The sequence below is a fragment of the Bos mutus genome, chromosome 11, assembly GCF_027580195.1.
Source record: "Bos mutus isolate GX-2022 chromosome 11, NWIPB_WYAK_1.1, whole genome shotgun sequence".
In the NCBI taxonomy this organism is placed as follows: Eukaryota; Metazoa; Chordata; class Mammalia; order Artiodactyla; family Bovidae; genus Bos; species Bos mutus.
The window spans coordinates 56,876,278-56,898,170 of NC_091627.1; the positions used below are offsets into that span (position 1 = coordinate 56,876,278).

A 21,893-nucleotide genomic window follows, 5' to 3' on the forward strand; every position below is an offset into this window, starting at 1 on the left:
TCGCATCAGGGTGGACAAAGTATTGGAGTTTCAGCTTCAGCATCAGTCCTTCCACTGAATATTCAGGACTGATTACCTTTAGGATTGACTGGTTCATAGGAAACATCACTACAAACAAAGCTAGTAGAGGTGATAGAATTCCAGTTGAGCCATTTTAAATCCTAAAAGATGATGCTGTGAAAGTGCTGCACTCAATATGCTAGCAAATTTGGAAAACTCAGCAGTAGCCACAGGACTGGAAAAGGTCAGTGGAATTCATTCCAATCCCAAAGAAAGGCAATACGAAATAATGTTCAAACTACTGCACAACTGCACTCATCTCGCATGCTAGCAAAGTAATGCTCAAAATTCTCCAAGCCAGGGTTCAACAGTACGTGAACTGTGAACTTCCAGATGTTCAAGCTGGATTTACAAAAGGCAGAGGAACCAGAGAGATCAAATTGCCAACATCAATTGGATCATTGAAAAAGCGAGAGTTCCAGAAAAGCATCTACTTCTGCTTTATTGACTACACCAAAGCCTTTGACTGTGTGGATCAGAACAAACTGTGGAAAATTCTTCAAGAGGTGGGAATACCAGACCACCTGACTGCCTCCTGAGAAATCTGTATGCAGGTCTAGAAGCAACAGTTAGAACTGTACATGGAACAACAGAACAGTTCCAAATTGGGAAAGGAGTACATCAAGGGTGTATATTGTCATATGCAGAGTACATCATGAGAGACACTGGGCTGGAAGAAGCACAAGCTGGAATCAAGATTGCTGGGAGAAATATCAATAACCTCAGATATGCAGATGACACCACCCTTATGGCAGAAAGTGAAGAGCCTGTTGATAAAAGTGAAAGAGGAGAGTGAAAAAGTTGGCTTAAAGCTCAACATTCAGAAAACTAAAATCATGTTTAGTTCCATCATTTCATGGCAAATAGATGGGGAAACAGTGGAAACAGTGACAGACTTTATTTTTTTGGGCTCCAAAATCACTGCAGATGGTGACTGCAGCCATGAAATTAAAAGACACTTGCTCCATGGAAGAAAAACTGACCAACCTAGTCAGCATATTAAAAAACAGAGATGTTACTTTGCCGACAAAGGTCCATCTAGTCAAAGCTATGGTTTTTCCAGCAGTCATGTACGGATGTGAGAGTTGGACCATAAAGAAAGCTGAACACCGAAGAATTGATGCTTTTGAACTGTGTTATTGGAGAGGAACTCTTGAGAGTCTCTTGGACTGCAATAAAATCCAACCAGTCAATCCTAAAGAATACTGGAGTGGGTTGCCATTCCCATCTCCAGGGGATCTTCCCTACCCAGGGATCAAATCTGGGTCTCCTGCATTGCAGGCAGATTCTTTACCATCTGAGCACACTTTAGGAGCTTTCTGTTCTGTTGCTTTGGTCAGTTTGTCTGTCTATAAGCCAGTATCCTACTATCTAAATTACTGTAGCTTTATAATAGCTCTTGCTGTGTTAAGCAAATCCCTCCATCTTGTTACCCTTCAGGAATGTCTTGGCTTTTTTTTTTTTTTTTTTTGTCTTGGCTATTTTTGACCCTTTGCAAATTGTGTAAAGATTTGAGTCAGCTTATTATGTTCCACAAAAAATTCTTTTGTGATTGTTTTTTTATTAGAATTGTATTAAATCCACCAGTCAGTTTAGGGGAGAATTGGTATTTTATTATGCTGAACCTTCTAGTCAGTGAAACCTGGTGTTTTTATTTTGTAAAAGCTATTTAATGTCTTTGAACACATTTTTACTAATTTATTTCATAAAGGGCTGCATATCTTTGGTTAGGTTTATTCATAGGCACTTTTCAGGAATACTGCTACAAATGATGTAATTTTTTTATTGTGGTCAAATATGCACAACATGAAATCTGTCGTTTTAACCCATTTAACCTATTAGCATACAGCTAAGTGAGTGGAATTAGTACATTCACATTGTTGTGCAACTATCATCACTATCCATCTCCAGAGTTTTTTCATTATCCCAAACTGAAACCCATTAAACGGTACTCCCTCTCTCCCCTTCCATCCAGTCTCTGCTAACCACTGTTCTGCTCTGGGTTTGGGAGGGGCTTGTTTCGTTCTTTGTGAATTTGACTAATCTGGGTACCTCATGTGGGAGGAGGACACGGCATCCCACTCCAGTACTCTTGCCTGGAGAAATCCATGAACAGAGAAGTCTGGCGTGCTACAGTCCACGGGGTCGCGGAGAGTCAGACACGAGTGAAGCAACGTAGCACACACCCATGAGTACCTCATATAAGTAGACTCAAATGGCATTTTAAAAATATACTTGTCTTTTTTGGAATGAAAAATCAATCAGTAGTTTATTAAATTGGTGTTTATATTTGGCTGCCTTGCTTAAAATACTTAATTCTAATAATTTAGCAGGAGTTTTCTACATAAACAGGCATATCACATGTAAATAAAAGGCTTTCTTGCCATTATACCTGCCCATTAAATTTCAAATTTTGCATATCAAGATATTTGGTTCATTTTCAAATACGTTGGTTGCCTCTTCTTTTTAAGCTCCTCTTTTATTTTAAACTGTTAGTATTTGGTATTCACTTCTGCTATCAACTCCTTGCCATTCTGACTCTCTGCTTATTCTTACAAACTTCTTTCTGGTGGTATCTAAGCTTTTGTTGGTATTTTGTACATGAACTGTCATTCCTTGAAATTTTATTTCTGTCCGATGCTTGGTGCCGGTACTTATTTAGGACTATTCTAAATTCTTGACCTGAGAACCATTTGGAAGTCTGAATTTGGATTTTTCACTTATGTGAAATCTGGACTGGTTTTGTACTGATAGTTATAACTTTTTAGGGTGGTGGTGATGGTGTTTTGTGCAGAAGGGATTTCAGGGGGCAAATTTTTTAATCCCCTAAGGATTGCTACGGAGAAGGCAATGGCACCCCACTCCAGTACTCTTGCCTGGAAAGTCCCATGGATGGAGGAGCCGGGAAGGCTGGAGTCCATGGGGTCATTGAGGGTCGGACACGACTGAGCAACTTCCCTTTCACTTTTCACTTTCATGCATTGGAGAAGGAAATGGCAACCCACTCCAGTGTTCTTGCCTGGAGAATCCCAGGGACGGGGGAGCCTGATGGGCTGCCGTCTATGGGGTCAACACAGAGTCGGACACGACTGAAGCGACTTAGCAGCAGCAGCAGCAAGGATTGCTAGCTCACACGTATAGTGAGGGTATATTAGGGTCTCACCTTTACGCGAAATTGCCTGTTTAGACCCCACCATGGCAGACCTGGCAGGTCTGTGCTACCTGTGCTTTATCCTGCAGTGCTGTGAACACGTAAGCTCAGACTTTGCCAAGTAGTTGCCCACCTCCCTGAGTGAGGCCAGGTACTCACTCCTCTTTAACTTGACTGTTGCCCTCTTGCAAGATCATCAAAACATTTTCAAAGTTTTCTTATATTTTGTTAAACATTTTAAGTTACTTCCATGAGAATAGTAAATCGAGGGAACAGAAATACCTATATGATTTTACATTGTTGTTTTCAGTCATTTTGGAAAAGAAATCTGGGGTTGTATGTGCATCTTTTTATTTATAAAAATGAAATGAAGAGTGGCCTTTTACAGCTTCTAATTAATGATATTTCTTTTTTTATAGGTGTCAGCTGTGATGCATGTTTAAAAGGAAATTTTCGAGGTCGCAGATACAAGTGTTTAATTTGCTACGATTACGATCTTTGTGCATCTTGTTATGAGAGTGGTGCAACAACAACAAGGCATACAACTGACCACCCAATGCAGTGCATATTAACAAGGGTAGATTTTGGTACGTATTTAAAAGTTTAGTGAGTTATCATTTAGAACTTTGTGTACGTGTGTGAAGAAGTAAAGGCAAAACGTTCTAAAACTATCCCCATTGCATAATGAGGCTCCAAATTCATTAAAAATAACACAAATCTTTTTATTCTAAGTAATTTTTTCTCTTATAGTTTGCTTATGAAAGCCATTCAGAAATAAATACAGCTGGCAAAGTGTGAAGTGAAAGAGTGCCTCGGTAAAGAAGGAGTGAAGTTTAAATTGACTGTTCTTGCTAACAGTACAGAAATCTTCGTGCTGTAGTTATCAGGAAGCAGATTAGTTGTACAGTTGATTAGAAGGCACTGTCAGTGCATAAGAAAACCTTTAAATGTTTCATGCTATAATTTCTTACCTAGTCAACACTTGTTATTATCTGTCTGACTATAGACATCTTACTGTATGTGAAGTGGTAGTGTCTCGTGGTTTTAATTTGCATTTTCATGATGGCCAGTGATGCTGCTGACCATCTTTTCTAGTGGTGATTAGCCACCCACATATCTGCTTTGGAGAAATGTCTGTTCAAATCCTTTGCCCATCTTTTAATTGGGTAATACATGTTTTATTATTGAGTTTTCATATTTCTTTGTGTATTCTGTATAGGAGTTCCTTACAGGTGAATGATTTGCAGAAATTTTCTCCCATTCTGTGGGTTGTCTTTTCACTTTCTTGCTGATTTTTTGAAGCACAGGAGTTTTGATTTTGATAATGTCAAGTTTATCTGTTTTTTTCCTTTGTTATGCTTCTAATGTCATATATAGGAAACCATCACCTAATCCAAGATCATGAAGATATAAAAATGTTTTCCTCTAAGATTTTATAATTTTAGTACTGCCGTTTAGATCTTTGATCCATTTTGATTCAATTTTTGTGCGTGGACTGAGGTAGAAGTCCAACTTCATTCTCTCACATAGGACTATCCAATTGTCCCAGTGTCATTTATTGAGAAGATCCTCTCCCCAGTGAATTGTCTTAGCATTCCTGTTGCAGATCAGCTGACTAGAGGGAAGGGGATAATGGGGTGATGTTAGTCAAAGAGTACAAAGTTTTGTTATGCAAGATGAGTGAGTTCTAGAGATCTAATGTATAGCATGATGATCATCAGTTCAGTTCAGTTCAGTCACTCAGTCATGTCCAACTCTTTGTGACCCCATGGACTGCAGCACGCCGGGTTTCCCTGTCCATCACCAACTCCTGGAGTTTGCTCAAACTCAAGTCCATTGAGTCAGTGATGCCATCCAACTATCTCATCCTCTGTCATCACCTTCTCCTCTCGCCTTTAATCTTTCCCAGCATCGGGGTCTTTTCCAGTGAGTCAGTTCTTCACATCAGGTGGCCAAAGTATTGGAGTTTCAGCTTCAGCATCAATCTTTGCAATGAATATTCAGGACTCATTTTCTTTAGGATTGACTGGTTTGATTTCCTTTCAGTCCAAGAGACTCTCAAGAGTTTTCTCCAATACCACAGTTCAGAAGCATCAATTCTTCGGTGCTCAGCTTTCTTTATAGTCCAAATCTCACATCCATACATGACTACTGGAAAAACCATAGCTTTGACTAGATGGACCTTTGTTGGCAAAGTAATGTCTCTGGTTTTTAATATGCTGTCTAGGTTGGTCATAACTTTTCTTCCAAGGAGTAAGCGTCTTTTAATTTCATGGTTGCAGTCACTATCTGCAGTGATTTTGGAGCCCAAGAAAATAAAGTCTGTCACTGTTTCCATGTTTCCCCATCTATTTGCCATGAAATGATGGGACCAGATGCCATGATCTTAGTTTTCTGAATGTTGAGTTTTAAGCCAACTTTTTTCACTCTCCTCTTTCACTTTCATCAAGAGGCTCTTTAGTTCTTCTTCACTTTCTGCCATAAGGGTGCTGTCATCTGCATATCTGAGGTTATTGATATTTCTCCCGGCAATCTTGATTTCAGCTTGTGCTTCATCCAGCCTGGCATTTTGCATGATGTGCTCTGCATATAAGTTAAATAAGCAGGGTGACAATACACACCCTTGATGTACTCCTTTCCCAATTTGGAACTGTTCTGTTGTTCCATGTACAGTTCTAACTGTTGCTTCTTGACCTGCATACAGATTTCTCAGGAGGCAGGTCAGGTGGTCTGGTATTCCCACCTCTTGAAGAATTTTCCACAGTTTGTTCTGATCCACACAGTCAAAGGCTTTGGTGTAGTCAATAAAGCAGAAGTAGATGCTTTTCTGGAACTCTCTTGCTTTTTCAATGATCCAATGGATGTTGGCAATTTGATCTCTGGTTCCTCTGCCTTTTGTAAATCCAGCTTGAACATCTGGAAGTTCACAGTTCACGTACTGTTGAACCCTGGCTTGGAGAATTTTGAGCATTACTTTGCTAGCATGCGAGATGAGTGCAGTTGTCCAGTAGTTTGAACATTATTTCACATTGCCTTTCTTTGGGATTGAAATGACAACTGACCTTTTCCAGTCCTGTGGCTACTGCTGAGTTTTCCAAATTTGCTAGCATATTGAGTGCAGCACTTTCACAGCATCATCTTTTAGGATTTAAAATGGCTCAACTGCAATTCTGTCACATCCACTAGCTTTGTTTGTAGTGATGCTTCTTAAGGCTCACTTGACTTTGCATTCCAGGATATCTGGTTCTAGGTGAGTGATCACACCATCATGGTTATCTGGATCATGAAGATCTTTTTTGTATAGGTCTTCTGTGTATTCTTACCTTCTCTTCTTAATGTCTTCTGCTTCTGTTAGGTCCATACCATTTCTGTCCTTAATTGTGCCTGGTGGCTCAGGTGGTAAAGCGTCTGCCTACAATGCAGGAGACCCGGATTTAATCCCTGGGTCAGGGAGATCTCCTGGAGAAGGAAATGGCAACCCACTCCAGTATTCTTACCTGTAAAATCCAATGGACAGAAGAGCCTGGTGAGCTACAGTCCATGGGGTCACAGAGAGTTGGACACGACTGATCAGCTTCACTTTCACTTGCATGAAATGTTCCCTTGGTATCTCTAATTTTCTTGAAGAGATCTCTAGTCTTTCCCATTGTATTATTTTCCTCTATTTCTTTGCATTGATCACTGAGGAAGGCTTTCTTCTCTCTCCTTGCTATTCTTTGGAACTCTGCATTCAAAGGGGTATATCTTTCCTTTTCTCCTTTGCCTTTAGCTTCTCTTCTTTTCTCAGCTATTTGTAAGGCCTCCTCAGACAACCATTTTGCCTTTTTGCATTTTTTTTTCTTGGGGATGGTCTTGATTACTGCCTCTTGTACAGTGTCATGAACTTCCGTCCGTAATTCTTCAGGCACTCTTGTCTATCAGATCTAATCCCTTGAATCTATTTGTCACTTCCACTGTATAGTCCTAAGGGATTTGATTTAGGTCATACCTGAATGATCTAGTGGTTTTCCCTACTTTCTTCAATTTATTTATTTATTTATTTATTTTACTTTCTTCAATTTAAGTCTGAATTTGACAATAAGGAGTTCAGGATCTGAGCCACAGTCAGCTCCCGGTCTTGTTTTTGCTGACTGTATAGAGCTTCTCCATCTTTGGCTGCAAAGAATATAATCAGTTTGATTTCAGTATTGACCATCTGGTGATGTCCATGTGTAGAGTCTTCTCTTGTGTTGCTGGAAGAGGGATCATAGTTATATGGTGTATGGTGTTGTATGGTGATCATAGGTAACAATATTGTGTACTGGAAATTTTTGAAGAGGATAAATCTCAAATGTTCTCAACACATATACATACACACAAAATGGTAACTGTGTAGAGGTGACGGAAATGTTAATTAATTAGCTTGATTGTGGTGATGTTTTCACAGTATACACATATGGCAAAACATCGTTATATACCATAAATATATACAATTTTTATTTGTCAAAGTATATCAGTAAAGCTGTTAGAAAAGAAAATCAATTGACCATAAATGTCACTTTTAATTTCTGGACTCTCATCTGTTCCGTTGATTTGTATGTCTGGATGCCAATACTATAGTGTCTCAGGTACATAGTAAGCTTTGGAATCGGAATCATAAAGTATGAGTCTTCCAACTTTGTTCATTTTCAAGCTTACTGTGGGTATTGTCAATCCCTTGAATTTTGTGTGAATTTTAGAATCGGCTTGTAAATTTATGCAAAGAAACAAACTGGGATTTTGATGGGAATTGTTTTGTATCTGTAGATCAGTTTGGAAAGCGATGATAGTTAAGTCTGCTACCCTGTTAATGCAGGATGTCTTTCTGTTTATTTAGGTCATCTTTCGTTTCTTTCAACAAAAGTTTATAGTTATCAAAGGATAAGTTTTACACTTCTGTTGTTAAATGTATTTCTAAATGTTTTATTCTTTTTGCAATTGTAAATGAAATTTTAAATAATTTTTGTTTGCTCACTCCAAGTTACAGAGAAACAATTTGTTTCTGTCATAAATCTTTTATTTAAAAAAAAAAAAAACAACAAACTAACAGAAGTTTGGTAACATGTCTACCTTCTATATTCATGGGTGATGCCCAGGAAAACAGTAACTCCCTGAAATGGCCCAAGCCTTCATCTTAAATACCATCTCTACTGCTACTGCTAAGTCACTTCAGTCGTGTCCGACTCTGTGTGACCCCATAGACGGCAGCCCACCAGGCTCCCCCGTCCCTGGGATTCTCCAGGCAAGAACACTGGAGTGGGTTGCCATTTCCTTCTCCAGTGCATGAAAGTGAAAAGTGAAAGTGAAGTCGCTCAGTGGTGTCCGACTCCTAGCGACCCCATGGACTGCATCCTACCAGGCTCCTCCGTCCATGGGATTTTCCAGGCAAGAGTACTGGAGTGGGGTGTCATTGCCTTCTAAAGCTAAAGACAAAAGAAGATTTGGGGGAGCTGGGTGGGGAGGAGGCCAGTTATGGGAGGTAAACAAGGGTAACTTTGTTTTGTAGAGTTAAGTTGTTATGTAAATTCAGGTCTTTGTCTCTCCTTTGATAGAAGTTTCTAGAGGTTTAGTGCTGAACCTCTTCTCTTCCTGGTACAGATGGAGATTTATCTCATAATGTAAATATCTCTTACAAAAGGTAACTTCTCAGTTTTTAGAGCTTCCTCTGTGTCTGCTGTTTCATCTGTTTTGTTTTTATTTTGATTGAAGTATCGTTGATTTACAGTGTTGTGTTCGTTTCAGATGTACATCGATGTGAATCAGTTATGCATATACATATGTCTGCTCTTTGAGATCCTTTTCCTATATAGGTCATTACAGGGTATTGAGTAGAGTTTCCTGTGCTGTATACAGTAGGTCCTTATTGGTTATCTATTTTATATATAGCAGTGTGTATATTAATCCTAGTCTTTCAGTCCCACCACCCCAGGTACAGATCTTGTATCTTTAAATGTCACTGAGGTCGTTTATGAGTTCTGCTAGTTTTTTTAGTGGATTCATTAGGATTTTCTATATACAGGATCCTGTCATCTGCTAATAGAGAGTTTTACTGCTTTCTTTCCATCTGGATGCCTTTCATTTCACCTTCTTGCCTACTGTGATTAGGTTCTCCACTAAAATATTGAATAGAAATGGCCAGAGTGGCAATTCTTGTCTTGTTCCTGGTCTTAGGGGAAAGCATCCACCCTTTCACCAGTAAGTATGATGTCAGCTTGGGGATTTTGTAGGTGCCCCTTATCAGGTAAGGAAGTTCTGTTCTGTTCTTTTTTTTTTTTTTTTAAGTACATTTATCTTCACCTACCCCAAATTCACCTGGCAAGTCTTGTACATATAACAAATGATCAATATATACATAATGGGTTTAAGTATTTTTAAGGTAGTCGAAATCTCCCAAAGAATGAAGAAATGTGTCATGTAATAAACGCTTTCTTTCATTTTTCTCTTCTCACAGAAATGATCCTATCCTCTTAAATTAGGTATTTGTTTCATGTTAAATAATGAGATGTTTGTAATGAAGTGATATACTAAAAAAATAGGTATATGTGGTCGTCATCTCTGACTCTTTGCGACCCCATGGACTGTAGCCTGTCAGGCTTCTCTGTTCATGGGATTTTTCAGGCAAGAATATTGGAGTGGGTTGCTCTCCATTTCCAGGGGATCTTCCTGACTCAGGGATTGAACCCAGGGAGAATCCCATGGGCAAAGGAGCCTGGTGGGCTGCAGTCATTGGGGTTGCAAAAGTGTCAGATATGACTGAGCTACATTTTTCTGTATTTTTTAAAAATTGGTAATTATTTCTCAATGCAGTTCCGCTCTGTTTTTCAGATTTATACTATGGTGGGGAAGCTTTCTCCGTAGAGCAGCCACAGTCTTTTACTTGTCCCTATTGTGGAAAAATGGGCTATACGGAGACATCTCTTCAAGAACATGTTACTTCTGAACACGCAGAAACATCAACAGAAGTGGTAAGTGAAACAGTCTAAATCGTCCGGTAAAGTACATTGTTTCTAACACAATAGAGCTCTGTCACTATGTTCTGCCTCCTGCTAAGTGTACTGTTACTGTTTGCATGATAATTGTTAAAATTCTCTCTTAACAGCAGCTTTTACACATCCTGGGAAGCTGCATGTGTACAAGATAGTGCCCCTCCTTGTCCCCACTAGCCTTTCTTTCCCTGTTGCTGCTAAAAGCACAGTGTGGCATCTTAACCAAATTCAGGAGCCTTTAGTAAATGCTTGGTGAAAAGGCTTAAAAAACCCTGACTTGAAACACACATCTCTCTCTCTTTTTTAAAAAAATTTACTTATTTATTTATGGCTGTGCTGTGTCTCTGTGGCTGCACGAGCCTTTCTCTGGTTGCAGCGAGCAGGGGCTACTCTCTAGTTGGGGTCCTTGGACTCCTCAGTGCAGTGGCTTCTCTTGTTGTGGAGCATGGCCTCGAGGGCTCGCAGGCTTCAGTAGTTGCAATGCGTGAGCCTAATAGTTGGCAGCTCCTGGGCTCTAGAGCACAGGGCCAGTAGTTGTAGAGCATGGGCTTAGTTGCTCCATGGCATGTGGGATTTCCCAGTCCAGGGATCAAACCCGTGTCTCCTGCATTGGCAGGTGGATTCTTTACCACTGAGTCACCAGGGAAGCCCAGCACATGGCTTTTTATAGTATTCTTGCTACCTGGTTGATTTCTCTTCTGTAAGGAAACATTCATAAGAAAATTTTAAAATCTTTAGTCACATATTAAGTAGTAATCCACTGTCACATCTCACTGTAATATATCATTGACCTTACTTGGTTTTCATTAGACCATATCTCTTGTTTCTTAGGTCAAAGCTTTGAGCCCCTAGAAGTTCCTCCTACTTTGATCTTTGCCAGTGGCCAGGGACTCAGAATAACACACCGAGTCTTGCCTTGAAAACATTGTAGATATTTTACCTAACATCTGAGTCAGCATATTTCCAACTTCAAGAAATGATGTGTCACCCCCAAAGAGTCCACTTCCCTCATTTCCCATTGGTACCAGTAGAGTAAGCCAGGAGAGCTGGGCGTATGGGATGGGACTTGGAGAGCTTGGGCATAAACAGCTGCACCCTGCTTCAGTGCAGAAACCCCTGAACGTACTCAGAACAAATTAAGTGAAACTTAAAGGCGGAACCTGATGTTTGAGCTCAGCCAGAGCCCCTCTGGGTTGTAGAGTCCCTACTTAGCTGCTGTCGTATCCCATCTCTGCTACAGCCCTGCTGTTACAGCTGTGAGGTTCACTCTTATTGCCACGTACACTGTTAATTTGATGTTAAAGTTGTTATAAGGTTTATAGTCCAAACAGTTCGTAAATTTCCATTATGTAGTTCTCAAATCAAATTTTCCTAACAGCTCATAAGTGCTCTCATCTACACATTGTGGAACCTCAGAACACTATTGTCACATTTGACTTAATTTGTTCTTTTTATTCTGCAAAGGTGATTTTGCTTCCTTCTGGAACAGTCCTAGATAACAATGGGAAGAATGATGATTTGACTGTGTGTCTACCCTGGTTACACAGAAAAGTTGGAATAATTTCTCTTTGGTTTAAATTCTGTTGTATTTGAATATTTATTTATCATAATAAGGCAGAGTTTCCCAGTTGTAAACCAGGCATTCTTAAAATCATTGTCTTAGCCAATAGACCCTAGTATTGTACTGTACTTTCATCACCCCACTGGGACAGGACAATGTGTCCATTTTCCATATCTAAAATTGGCGAGTCCAGTGAAAATTCAAGTCCTCTCTATGAATGAAAAATTGTTCATTTTTAAAAATGAGAATTAACCACCAGCAGCTTTGCCTTTATTTTTCCAGAAAGTAAATACAATTTATTTATAGTCCTTTGTACCTACCTGATACACGTAGTTTGAAAATTAAATACCATCTACACATAGGTTTTGTGCTCTGTCTCTCATAAGTTGTATTCAATTATATGCCTTGCTTTAGTTCCCCAACTTTGGGAACATAGCTCAAGGCAGTGGCCATACTACTTTTTCATATTCGTATTTGTGGAATACTCTAAGGATTTCTCCCTCCTCATCAGCTCTTAGTCTGCATGAACCCTGCATCTACCTCTGTTCCCATTCATAGAATACCAGACATTTCAAAGTGAAAAGTAACAAGCAGACAAGAATCTTTGGTACGAGCGTGCTTGATTCTTTGAACCAAGTAGGTTATGTCCCAGATCCAGGGCTGCATTCAGCAGGTGTACCACATGTGGCATACTGCCAGGGGTCTGTGCTTAAGGATCACTGCTGATAACATGCCAGTTAAGTATTTTGAATGCCTCTAGGTATATATGTGAAACATGTTATGAGCTCTGATGTGTTACAGTTACATGTAAATATCCACCTGATTTTACTATATGTCCCCTCTCAACACCCTCCCTTCCTCTGTTTTGCCAAGTCATGGTAAACAGACATTTTTGAATTCTGGAGTTCAGTAGTGACTCATGTCATTCTGGTAGGTAAGGGATTAAGAGTCACATAATAACTGTATCTCCTTTTCTATTCCTGCTCATATTTTTCTTTCTACATGCTCAAAGTGCTGTCCTTCTTTGCCCGTGCATTTACTGCACCGATCCTCTGCACCACCAGCTTGTACCGTCCCCGGGGACCTCACTCCTCTAGCCATCCTCCCTTTGGAACTTTTAGGGGCAGGAGGGTATATCACTGTAAATGTTACTGTCATCATTAGTGAGTGTTCATTACTGCCTGGCACAGCTAATACGAAAGTCTATGGAAGGTTAATAGCTTTGTAGTCATCTGTATTTTTGCCTCATTTTTTTCAACTTGGGACTCTAAGGCCCTTTCTTAAGGTTAATTTCCAATTACTTGAGCTTTTGATGTGAGGATATGGAGGCTTCTTCAAAACTAGATATCATGAAAAACAACACTTGACGTAGAATGCATAGTGAAGCTGATTAAAATTTTTCAAGCGGATTGGGTATAATCTCAAGAGTCTTTTTATAAACACCAAATCTGATAAACAGTGTGATTTTTGAAGTTAAGGGCAAGTTCTTAAAACCCCTCATAGTTATGAAATCAGGTAGATTGGGACAACTAACTAGTTTTTGGTTGTGGGAAGAAGTAGGAACGGAAGTAGTACGTAGTTATCAAAATCTATCAGCTGGTAGTAGAAGTGAGCACTGGAGGTGAAATGGGAGTGCAAACATGAAGAATCTGCTGAGGAGGTGGCCACGGAGTGTGCAAGAAACGTGGTAGGAAAGCCTGGAACATAAAAACGTTAAGCGTGATTCCTGGTAATTTCTTAAGTCTCACATTTGCTGACTGGCACTGCAGCTTATCAGAAAGCCTTCAGGAATTTTTATTGTTGTTTTTTAAGTGAAAAGTACTTTTACCTCTAATTAATGATATATAATTAATATTTCAGTTCTTTATTTAATAAATTCTTGCAATTTTATGTTAAGAATGTTACATTTTAAAAGGTAAAAGCACTTTTGGGTTCACCAAAGTTTTCTTCTCATTTCTAGAAATCTGTGTTGCAGTGTATTGCGCTGTTCATAGCCACATCAGTTCTCTAGTATTCCCTGCTGCAAGCTTTTCACTTTCTGATTTTCATTTGGTTTACTCTTTGTTTTCATCATCTCCAGAAAGGAGCATAGGGCAGTCTCCTGCTTTGAGGTCCTCTTTGATCCATGCAAGTGATACAGCCCCTCCCATTTTAGTGAAGACCTAGATGTTTTTGTAATAATAGCATGGTTGTATTGTGTTCCATTTATACCAGTTTGATTAAACAATAAAATAAAAGTCAAGGAAAAAGAATGATTTTAGAAATTCTCCATAATCAGACTTTAGACAATTTTATTCTTTTGGAGAAACATGATGACATAAAAGGTCTTTTAAACCTTTTTCTAGTGAGTCAGAATAATCTGTTTTAGCTGATAATTTATTTAATATTTAGACAATTGAATGTCAATTAAAAGGAATCATAGAGCACAGAATAGAAATTACCCTCATCATTGTGGCATTTTGTGTATAAACAGTTAGATGCATTTGATTCCTAATATTAGATGAAATAAACTGCAAACCGAAATAATGTGACAGATACGGTTTATACATCAGGGCTATGAGAAGTTACATATTTTTTAGTTGTATATGGGACTTTTAAATTTTGACCATCAATGTAGTATCTGTATTTCATTGAAAGACCATTTTAATATGTAGACATATAGAGTTGGTAACTTCCCAACACAGGTATTTCCTTATTAGGAGCAGTAATAGTGATGTAAGCCATAATTTTTACAAACCTGCTGATACAATCTTGTACATTTTCTTAAATATTGTAATTGACTATTTACTCTTATAAGCAGGTAATCAAGAAAAATAAGCATTTAAAAGCCAAATACACTTTGTTTTAAAAATAGGCTGTTTTTAAACTGTTACTGCTTGTGTAGTCTGCTTTTCTGTGAACTAACCATGGTATTTTATTGAATTAACATAGGACTTGAAAAATACCTCTGCTGCAGGCAGCTATCTTGCTGCTGCTCAGCTGCACTTAGACAGGTTACAGAAGACTGGTATTTGGTACTTTTACCATTTGTGCTTTTCATTCCCTTTGATGCAGAACACTTTCTATTTTATAAATCACTTTTTTCTATCTCTAGTATTTGGCTAACTGCACATTTTTAATAATAGTTATTTTGAGCACATTTACTTGTTTAAAATCAGACAGTAGTAATATTCTCGGTTATTAAGGGTGGTATCTTTTTGCCTTTTCATACTGTTCATGGACTTCTCAAAGCAAAAAATTTGGAAAACTGCTCAGCAGTGGCCACAGGACTCGGAAAGGTTAATTTTCATTCCAGTCCTAAAGACAGGCAATGCCAAAGACTGTTCAAACTACCACACAATTGCACTCATCTCACATGCTAGCAAAGTACTGCTTAAAATTTTGCAAGCTAGGCTTCAGCAGCTAGCTGAACCACAAACTCCTAGATGTTCAAGCTGGATTTAGAAAAGGCAGAGGAACCAGAAATCAAATTGCCAGCATCTGCTGGATCATCGAAAAAGCAAGAGAATTCCAGAAAAACATATAGTTCTGCTTCATTGACTACGCTAAAGCCTTTGACTGTGTGGATCACAATAAACTATGGACAGTTCTTCAAGAGACAGGAATACCAGACCACCTTACCTGCCTCCTGAGAAACATGTATGCAGATCTTCTCGCAACTGTTAGAACCAGTCATGGAACAATGGACTGGTTGTTCGAAAAGGAGTACATCAAGGCTATATATTGTCACCCTACTTACTTATTTAACTTATATGCAAAGTATATCATGTGAAATGCTAGGCTGGTTGAGGCACAAGGTGGAATCAAGATTGCCAGGAGAAATACCAATAACATCAGATATGCAGATGACAGCAACCTTATGGCAAAAGCAAAGAGGAACTGAAGAGCCTCTTGATGAAAGTGAAAGAGGAGAGTGAAAAGGCTGGCTTAAAACTCGACATTCAAAAACGAACATTCAAAAACGAAGATCATGGCATCTGGTCCCATCACTTCATGGCAAATAAATGGGCAAATAGTGGAAACAGTGTCAGACTATTTTCTTGGGCTCCAAAATCACTGCAGATGGTGACTGTAGCCATGAAATTAAAAGATACTTGCTCCTTGGAAGAAAAGCTATGGTCAACATAGACAGCATATTAAAAAGCAGAGACATTACTTTGCCAACAAAAGTCGATCTAGTCAAGACTATGGTTTTTCCAGTAGTCATGTGTGGAGGTAAAGGTTGGACCATAAAGAAGACTGAATGTCGAAGAATTGATGCTTTTGGACTGTGGAGGAGACTCTTGAGAGTACCTTGGACTGCAAGGAGATCAAACCAGTTAATCCTAAAGGAAATCAACCCTGAATATTCATTGAAAGGACTGATGCTGAAGCTGAAAATCCAATACTTTGGCCACCTGATGTGAAGAACTGACTCATTAGAAAAGACCAGGATGTTGGGAAAGATTGAAGGCGGGAGGAGAAGGGGACGACAGAGGACCAGATGGTTGGATGGAATCACTGACTCAATGGACATGAGTTTGAGCAAGCTCCAGGAGATGGTGAAGGACTGGAAGCCTGATGTGCTGCCATCCATGGGTCGCAGAGTCAGACACAACTGAGTGACTGAACAACAACAAACGGTGATATAGCCATTGGTTTCCCAGTAGATTTTTGAGTTGATATTGATAGCAGGGAAGGAAATGATAGGAGGTGTGTTGGGGATTCTAGGTTGTTCTAGGATAATTCTATTTATATGGGTGTCATGGTATTTTAAAAGATGTTTCTATGAGAAATTAGTTCCTTTAGGTGATGTGAAAACCAGAAGGGCAGTCTTTTAAAATATTGTGAGAATCAGATGATGATAGCTTTTCCAAGAAAGTGTTGTGCCTAGTATTTCAGAATATGTGGTTACCGTGGGTAGGTTTTTTTTGCTCTGTACCTTCCTCTGTGTTGAAATAAACTCCCATAGGGGAGATGAGTAGGCTGTTTGCAGAATGGGAGAAGCACTCAGTATGAAGGGGAGTGCTGGGAAGAGAGCAGTGCATATAGAGACATTAGTTTTGAGTTTTTTTCCTTTGGCCACTGATTTGATTTCTTCTTTGTCCTGTGAAACCCTGGTTTGTCTAGTTCAGTGTCCAGACAGCTAATTTCAAGGTAGTGCCTAGTAATGGAGCTTCTTTTCGGAAAGCATGCATAAAAATGTGTAGAAAGTGTGGTATAAATTAAAGATGGGAGCCCCCTGACAGCTGTTGGCAAATTGTAAGGTAACTTGGAAGTTTCTTAAGCCCTTTTCCACTTTGTCTCTTCTTCTCCTGGTACCCCTTCTTTTCCCATTGTGCTCCTCAGGTTAAAAAAAAAAAAGAAAACTGGTTAAGAAAATTAGTTTAAGATGCCAATCTTGGTATTCACAGCTGAGGTGGTTTTTTCCAGGAAATCCTACCAGACTCAGCCTTATTGACATCATTAAGCTCTGGAGAAGAGGAGCCCACAGAGCTTCTGTCATTGTCAGACTCTAGTTTAAACTCATTATAAGCAATATAAACCCTAACTAACTTAGGTAGAGTCATTTGTGAGTTTTCACTAAAATTGTCTCTGGCTTTGGGTGCAGCCTTCCCTGTACCTGTCCCCCTGTGGCTCGAAGGTACTTTCCAACACCACTTAACAACACAAGATGCCTCTTTCCTTTTCTTTCTCTAAGCCTGCAGGTGAAGGATGGATGAAAACAGTAAAGCTTTGTGTTGTTCAGTTGCTAAGTCATGTCCGACTCTGCGACCCCATGGACTGTAGCCCATCAGGTTCCTCTCTCCAGGAATTTTCGAGGCAAGAGTACCTGAGTGGGTTGCCATTTCCTTCTCCAGGGATCTTCCCAACCCAGGGATCAAACTCAAGTCTCCTGTATAGGCAGGTGAATTCTTTATCACTGACACCGAGGAAGCAACAGTCAAGCTTACATTGGGGTTTTTTTTCTCTAAGTGTTCATGGGCATAATTGCTCACATTCAGGGTGACCTGTGAACAGGATAAAGAAATGGGACTGCTCTGACCACTTTGGAATTATTTTTCATTATGGCTAAATTGATGTTTTTTCAAGTTTTATGAGTTCCCAACACATCAGTATACACATTGGATTTAAATTTATGTCAGGAAACATGTTTGAAACCAAAACTTTAATTATTTAGTACTTTTAAACCATAGATAAAAATGTAAAGGAAAACAGGAATTTTTATGTTTAACAAAAACTCCCTAACATTCTAAATGCTGCTCTTTGGAAGCAGGCAACAGTCCCAACCCAAGCATTAAAATGGGAAAATAGAACTGAGGAGGAAAATAAATTCAGTACGAAGTAGCTCATACTTAATTATGAGTTAATTTGAGTGTTCCAGTGCAACAATAGAAAGTGGGATTATGATTGAGTTAAACAGTGTGCTCCCTCAGCTCTTGAAAGACCCTGTATCTGTGTTGGACAGATGGCTAAGGTGCATGTAGCTACAAGCTAGATGCTTCTAGAGAAGGGCCCAGAGGGTTATTGCCCATGTAGCACAGATTTTCTACTTTTTGAATCTTCTCAAAGCAAAACTTCACCCTTCAGTCTTATTTTCATTATATATGCAGGTTTGATCAGATAAACTACTTTTAAGTTGGCAAGAAAGCCAAAACCCTGGAGTTATCAGTTAGCCTTAGCACTTGTTAACTCAGTAGAATGTCAATTCTGTTTTTTTGTATGAGGATTAAAATGTAATGCATGTAAGGGGTTTTGTGTGTCATGGTTTTAAATTCTAACAGCTTCTCCAGGATCATCACTTTTCAGTAAAAGAAACTTTGTTAAAAACACCCCGACTGACTTCCCTGGTGGTCCAGTGGTTAAGACTCTGTGCTCCCAGTGAGGGAACCAGAGTTCAATTCCTGGTTGGGAAACTAAATCCCACATGTATCAGTGAAGATCCTGCACAGAACAGTGAAGATCCTGCACAATCAAATAAATAAAAACAAAACCAGAAACACCCCCATTGTACTGCAGATGACCAGAAAATCTGCTTTACAGAATAAGCCTAGGTTATTTCTAGAGGTGAATTTAAGAGCCCCTTAAAAAGGAAGACACGAATTGTGTCCCAGACGTGCTGCTCAACTGCTTAGTCGTGTCTGACTCTTTGCGATCCCATGGGCTGTAGCCCGCCAGGCTCCTGTGTCCATGGGGATTCTCCAGGCAAAAATACTGGAGTGGATTGTCATGCTCTTCTCCAGGGGATCTTCCCAGCCCAGGATCAAACCTCTGTCTCTTACATCTCCTGCATTGGCAGATGGATTCTTTACCACTATCACCACCTGGGAAGCCCCAGACATAAATTGTACCTAAATATTTACTCAGTAAATACTTAAGTAGTTAATCCATGTAGCAAAACTATACAGTATAACAAATATAACCTGTCAGAACTTCAACTTTACCTGCTTATCTGGACTTGACAGCATAAGTCCTTTAACTTAATGGAAATTAGGACCCAGTTGAAAAGAGCAGCACAGAAAGAAGTGTGCTTACTGTGCTTCAAGAGTTGCCCCTATCTTAAATGACACACATAAGGCTTTACTTAAATGTTTTATTTGAATTTATGACATACTCTGTCTATATATTTTTTGTTTAAAAAATGGAAGACCCACACCAACTTTTAACAGAGGCTGTTTTTGTAAATGTCCTTTAGACACCTGGTTTGGAACTGAGAGCATGATAAGCATATAAGTTGGCAGAACACATCAAGTGGTGAACTTTGTTTTTTGTTTTTTTCATGAAGTGAACTTTGATTTCAAAGCTAGCTTGGGAAGGCCTAAGTAACCTTATGCTAGAAAGTTAGTGTAGTATTAACACAGGAGAATTATGTGTTCTTTCTTGTCTGATTACTGGAAGGAAAAAGCACATTCACATAAAGAAGAAATAAGCAGAGCTTTTCTGGAGACAGTAGAGTTATGGCAACAGACAGCTTCTTCACTGCACTTTGATTTTGCTTTAGAACTTGTCAATCCTCAGGGACAAGGGTATTGTGATCTTTTCAACCATGATTAACTTCATAAGTTGACTCCCAGCTGTAGTAAAGGAATGAAGAATGGAAAAGGAGTTGACAGGGAAACGTGGAGTAGGGGCTGCAGAGGGCCTTGTGTAAGAAAAAGTGGGGGTGCCTGAGCAAAAATTAACTGAGTTGTTAGCTCTAATTGAGGAAACCGATAGAACACAGTATTTACTCCACTTCTTTGCCCCCAGATGGATAATGTTAGAAGAAAGGCTGTTCTAGGTCATGCCTGGGTCAGTTATTAAGGACAGCTTGGACAGGGAAGCATTTGTTGGTCTTACTCAAGACCCTGTATGTCCTAGTATGTTCTCAGTGTGTCTCTCCAAGCATTAACCAGGAACATTGCTTCTAATACGTCATGTGAAGTAACGCTTTTTGAAGTCATCAGATTCTGGGAATATAAAGCATGATGGCTGTCAGCATGGAAGTGAAAATGAAGTTGCTCAGTCGTGTCTGATTCTTTGCAGCTCCATGCATTGCAGCCTAAGCGGCTCCTCTGTCCAAGGGATTTTCCAGGCGAGAATATTGGAGTGGGTTGTCATTTCCTTCTCCAGGAGATCTTCCTGACCCAGGGATCAAACCCGGGTCTCCTGCATTGTAGGCAGACGCTTTACCGTCTGAGCCACCAGGGAAGTCTGTCAGCGTAGTAAACTTAAAACAGGACCTCTACCCACATGCACCTTACGGCATGTCTAAAAAGCAAACTGGCTTTTCTGACACAACTGGAGAAAAATGCCAAAAGGAGTCAGGATTTTGTGAATTGAGGTAGCCCTTGAGAATGGGTGTTATTTCAAAAAGTGGACAGAATGGGAAGGAATGGCATTACTCGGAGGGAAGAGGCATGAACCAGGATTCAGTGATAGAAAGAACATGGTAGGTGGAGAGGATAGAAAGTCATCGATTGTTGCGGACTGGGGTGGGAAACAAAATCAAATGCGCCAAATGGGGCCAGATAGTGGAGAACCTTTAAAACCAGAGTGTTTGTCCACCTGGTCTGGTGGACAGTGAGTAGGAGTGCTTGCCCCAGTACCCAGGAATGGCCTTTCTCCATCCTCAGGCCATCTCAGCTCTCAGTTGGGAAGGGAAGGGTAGTAGGCTTTGAGTGATTCTGTAGTTCTTTTGAAACATGATGAACTTAAACATAATGATTATGTAGATGAGCATGAATCCAGAAAGGGTAGAATTTACCTCGAAGCGTTTGCTCCCTGTTACAGGAGCATAGTCGTCAGAGAAATGATACCTCAGACATCCAGTGTCATCAGAAAGTAATAGTAGAAGATGAGGTAGGGAAATCACAGCCTTTGAACCTGTATTCTCAAAAGGGAAATGTTTCTCATGGATCTAAAATTAGAACAGACAAAGAAATCAAGCTTTTGATCCAGAAACCTAGTCAAGAAGTGCTGATTGCCAAGGTGGTTATTTCACTTAAGGCATTTGCTGTTGAGAAGAAGGATGGTGTCCCAGGATCTGAGATGAAGGGCAGAGTCAAGGGGTCTGGGAAGATGGTGCATCAAAGTGGATCGTCCTGCTGGTGAAGAAGCAACCTGGCTCCTCAGCAGGTGCTGAGTGATTTAGTGAAAGACCAATTTCTCTAATGCTGCAGTCTAGGTTCCAGGTTTTATGCTGGATCATAAGCAGTTTTTTTTAATGCATTTTTCTGTAGCAGGAAACAAAACTGGCAAAAAAACATATTGTGAAGTCTATCCAAAAAAGGGGAGGGAGAGAGGAAGAGAACTCACCACATCTTAGGAACTTAACTCTTCCTCTCTTGTTTTAAAGCACTGAACAGAGCCAGACAGAGAACACCATCTGGAGGGGGTGTTCCAATTCAAGAAAGAGGCTGGGGGAAATCCAAACTTGATTTAGACTGGTTGCTAATTGTAGTGGGGGCTGGCTTAAAAGCAAGCTGATTTTATATTTTTTTATGCACATAACCTGTCATAGGGAAAAAGGTTTTGTAAGTTCAGTAGTGACTTATAGCATTTTACCTAATGACTTCAGGAGGTGTGTTCTAGACACTGGTCACACAGGTGACCACCCATATTAAGGATCTGCACTGACTGGTTGCTCGCTGGCCAT

The 21,893-nt window shown here is 39.7% G+C and overlaps 1 protein-coding gene across 5 annotated transcripts in view; it reads left to right on the forward strand.

The window, feature by feature from the left end:
* The window catches only part of KCMF1 (potassium channel modulatory factor 1), a 79,672-nt gene that overhangs the window by 42,399 nt on the left and 15,380 nt on the right, over positions 1–21,893 (forward strand). For 3 of the 5 annotated variants that reach the window (XM_070379408.1, XM_070379410.1, XM_070379411.1), the window contains 2 exons: positions 3,631–3,798; positions 10,037–10,194. In XM_070379408.1, the coding sequence (XP_070235509.1) occupies positions 3,631–3,798; positions 10,037–10,194 (326 nt within the window). The remainder of the gene's footprint in view (positions 1–3,630; positions 3,799–10,036; positions 10,195–21,893) is intronic. The other 2 variants (XM_070379409.1, XM_070379412.1) reach the window with 2 other exon arrangements.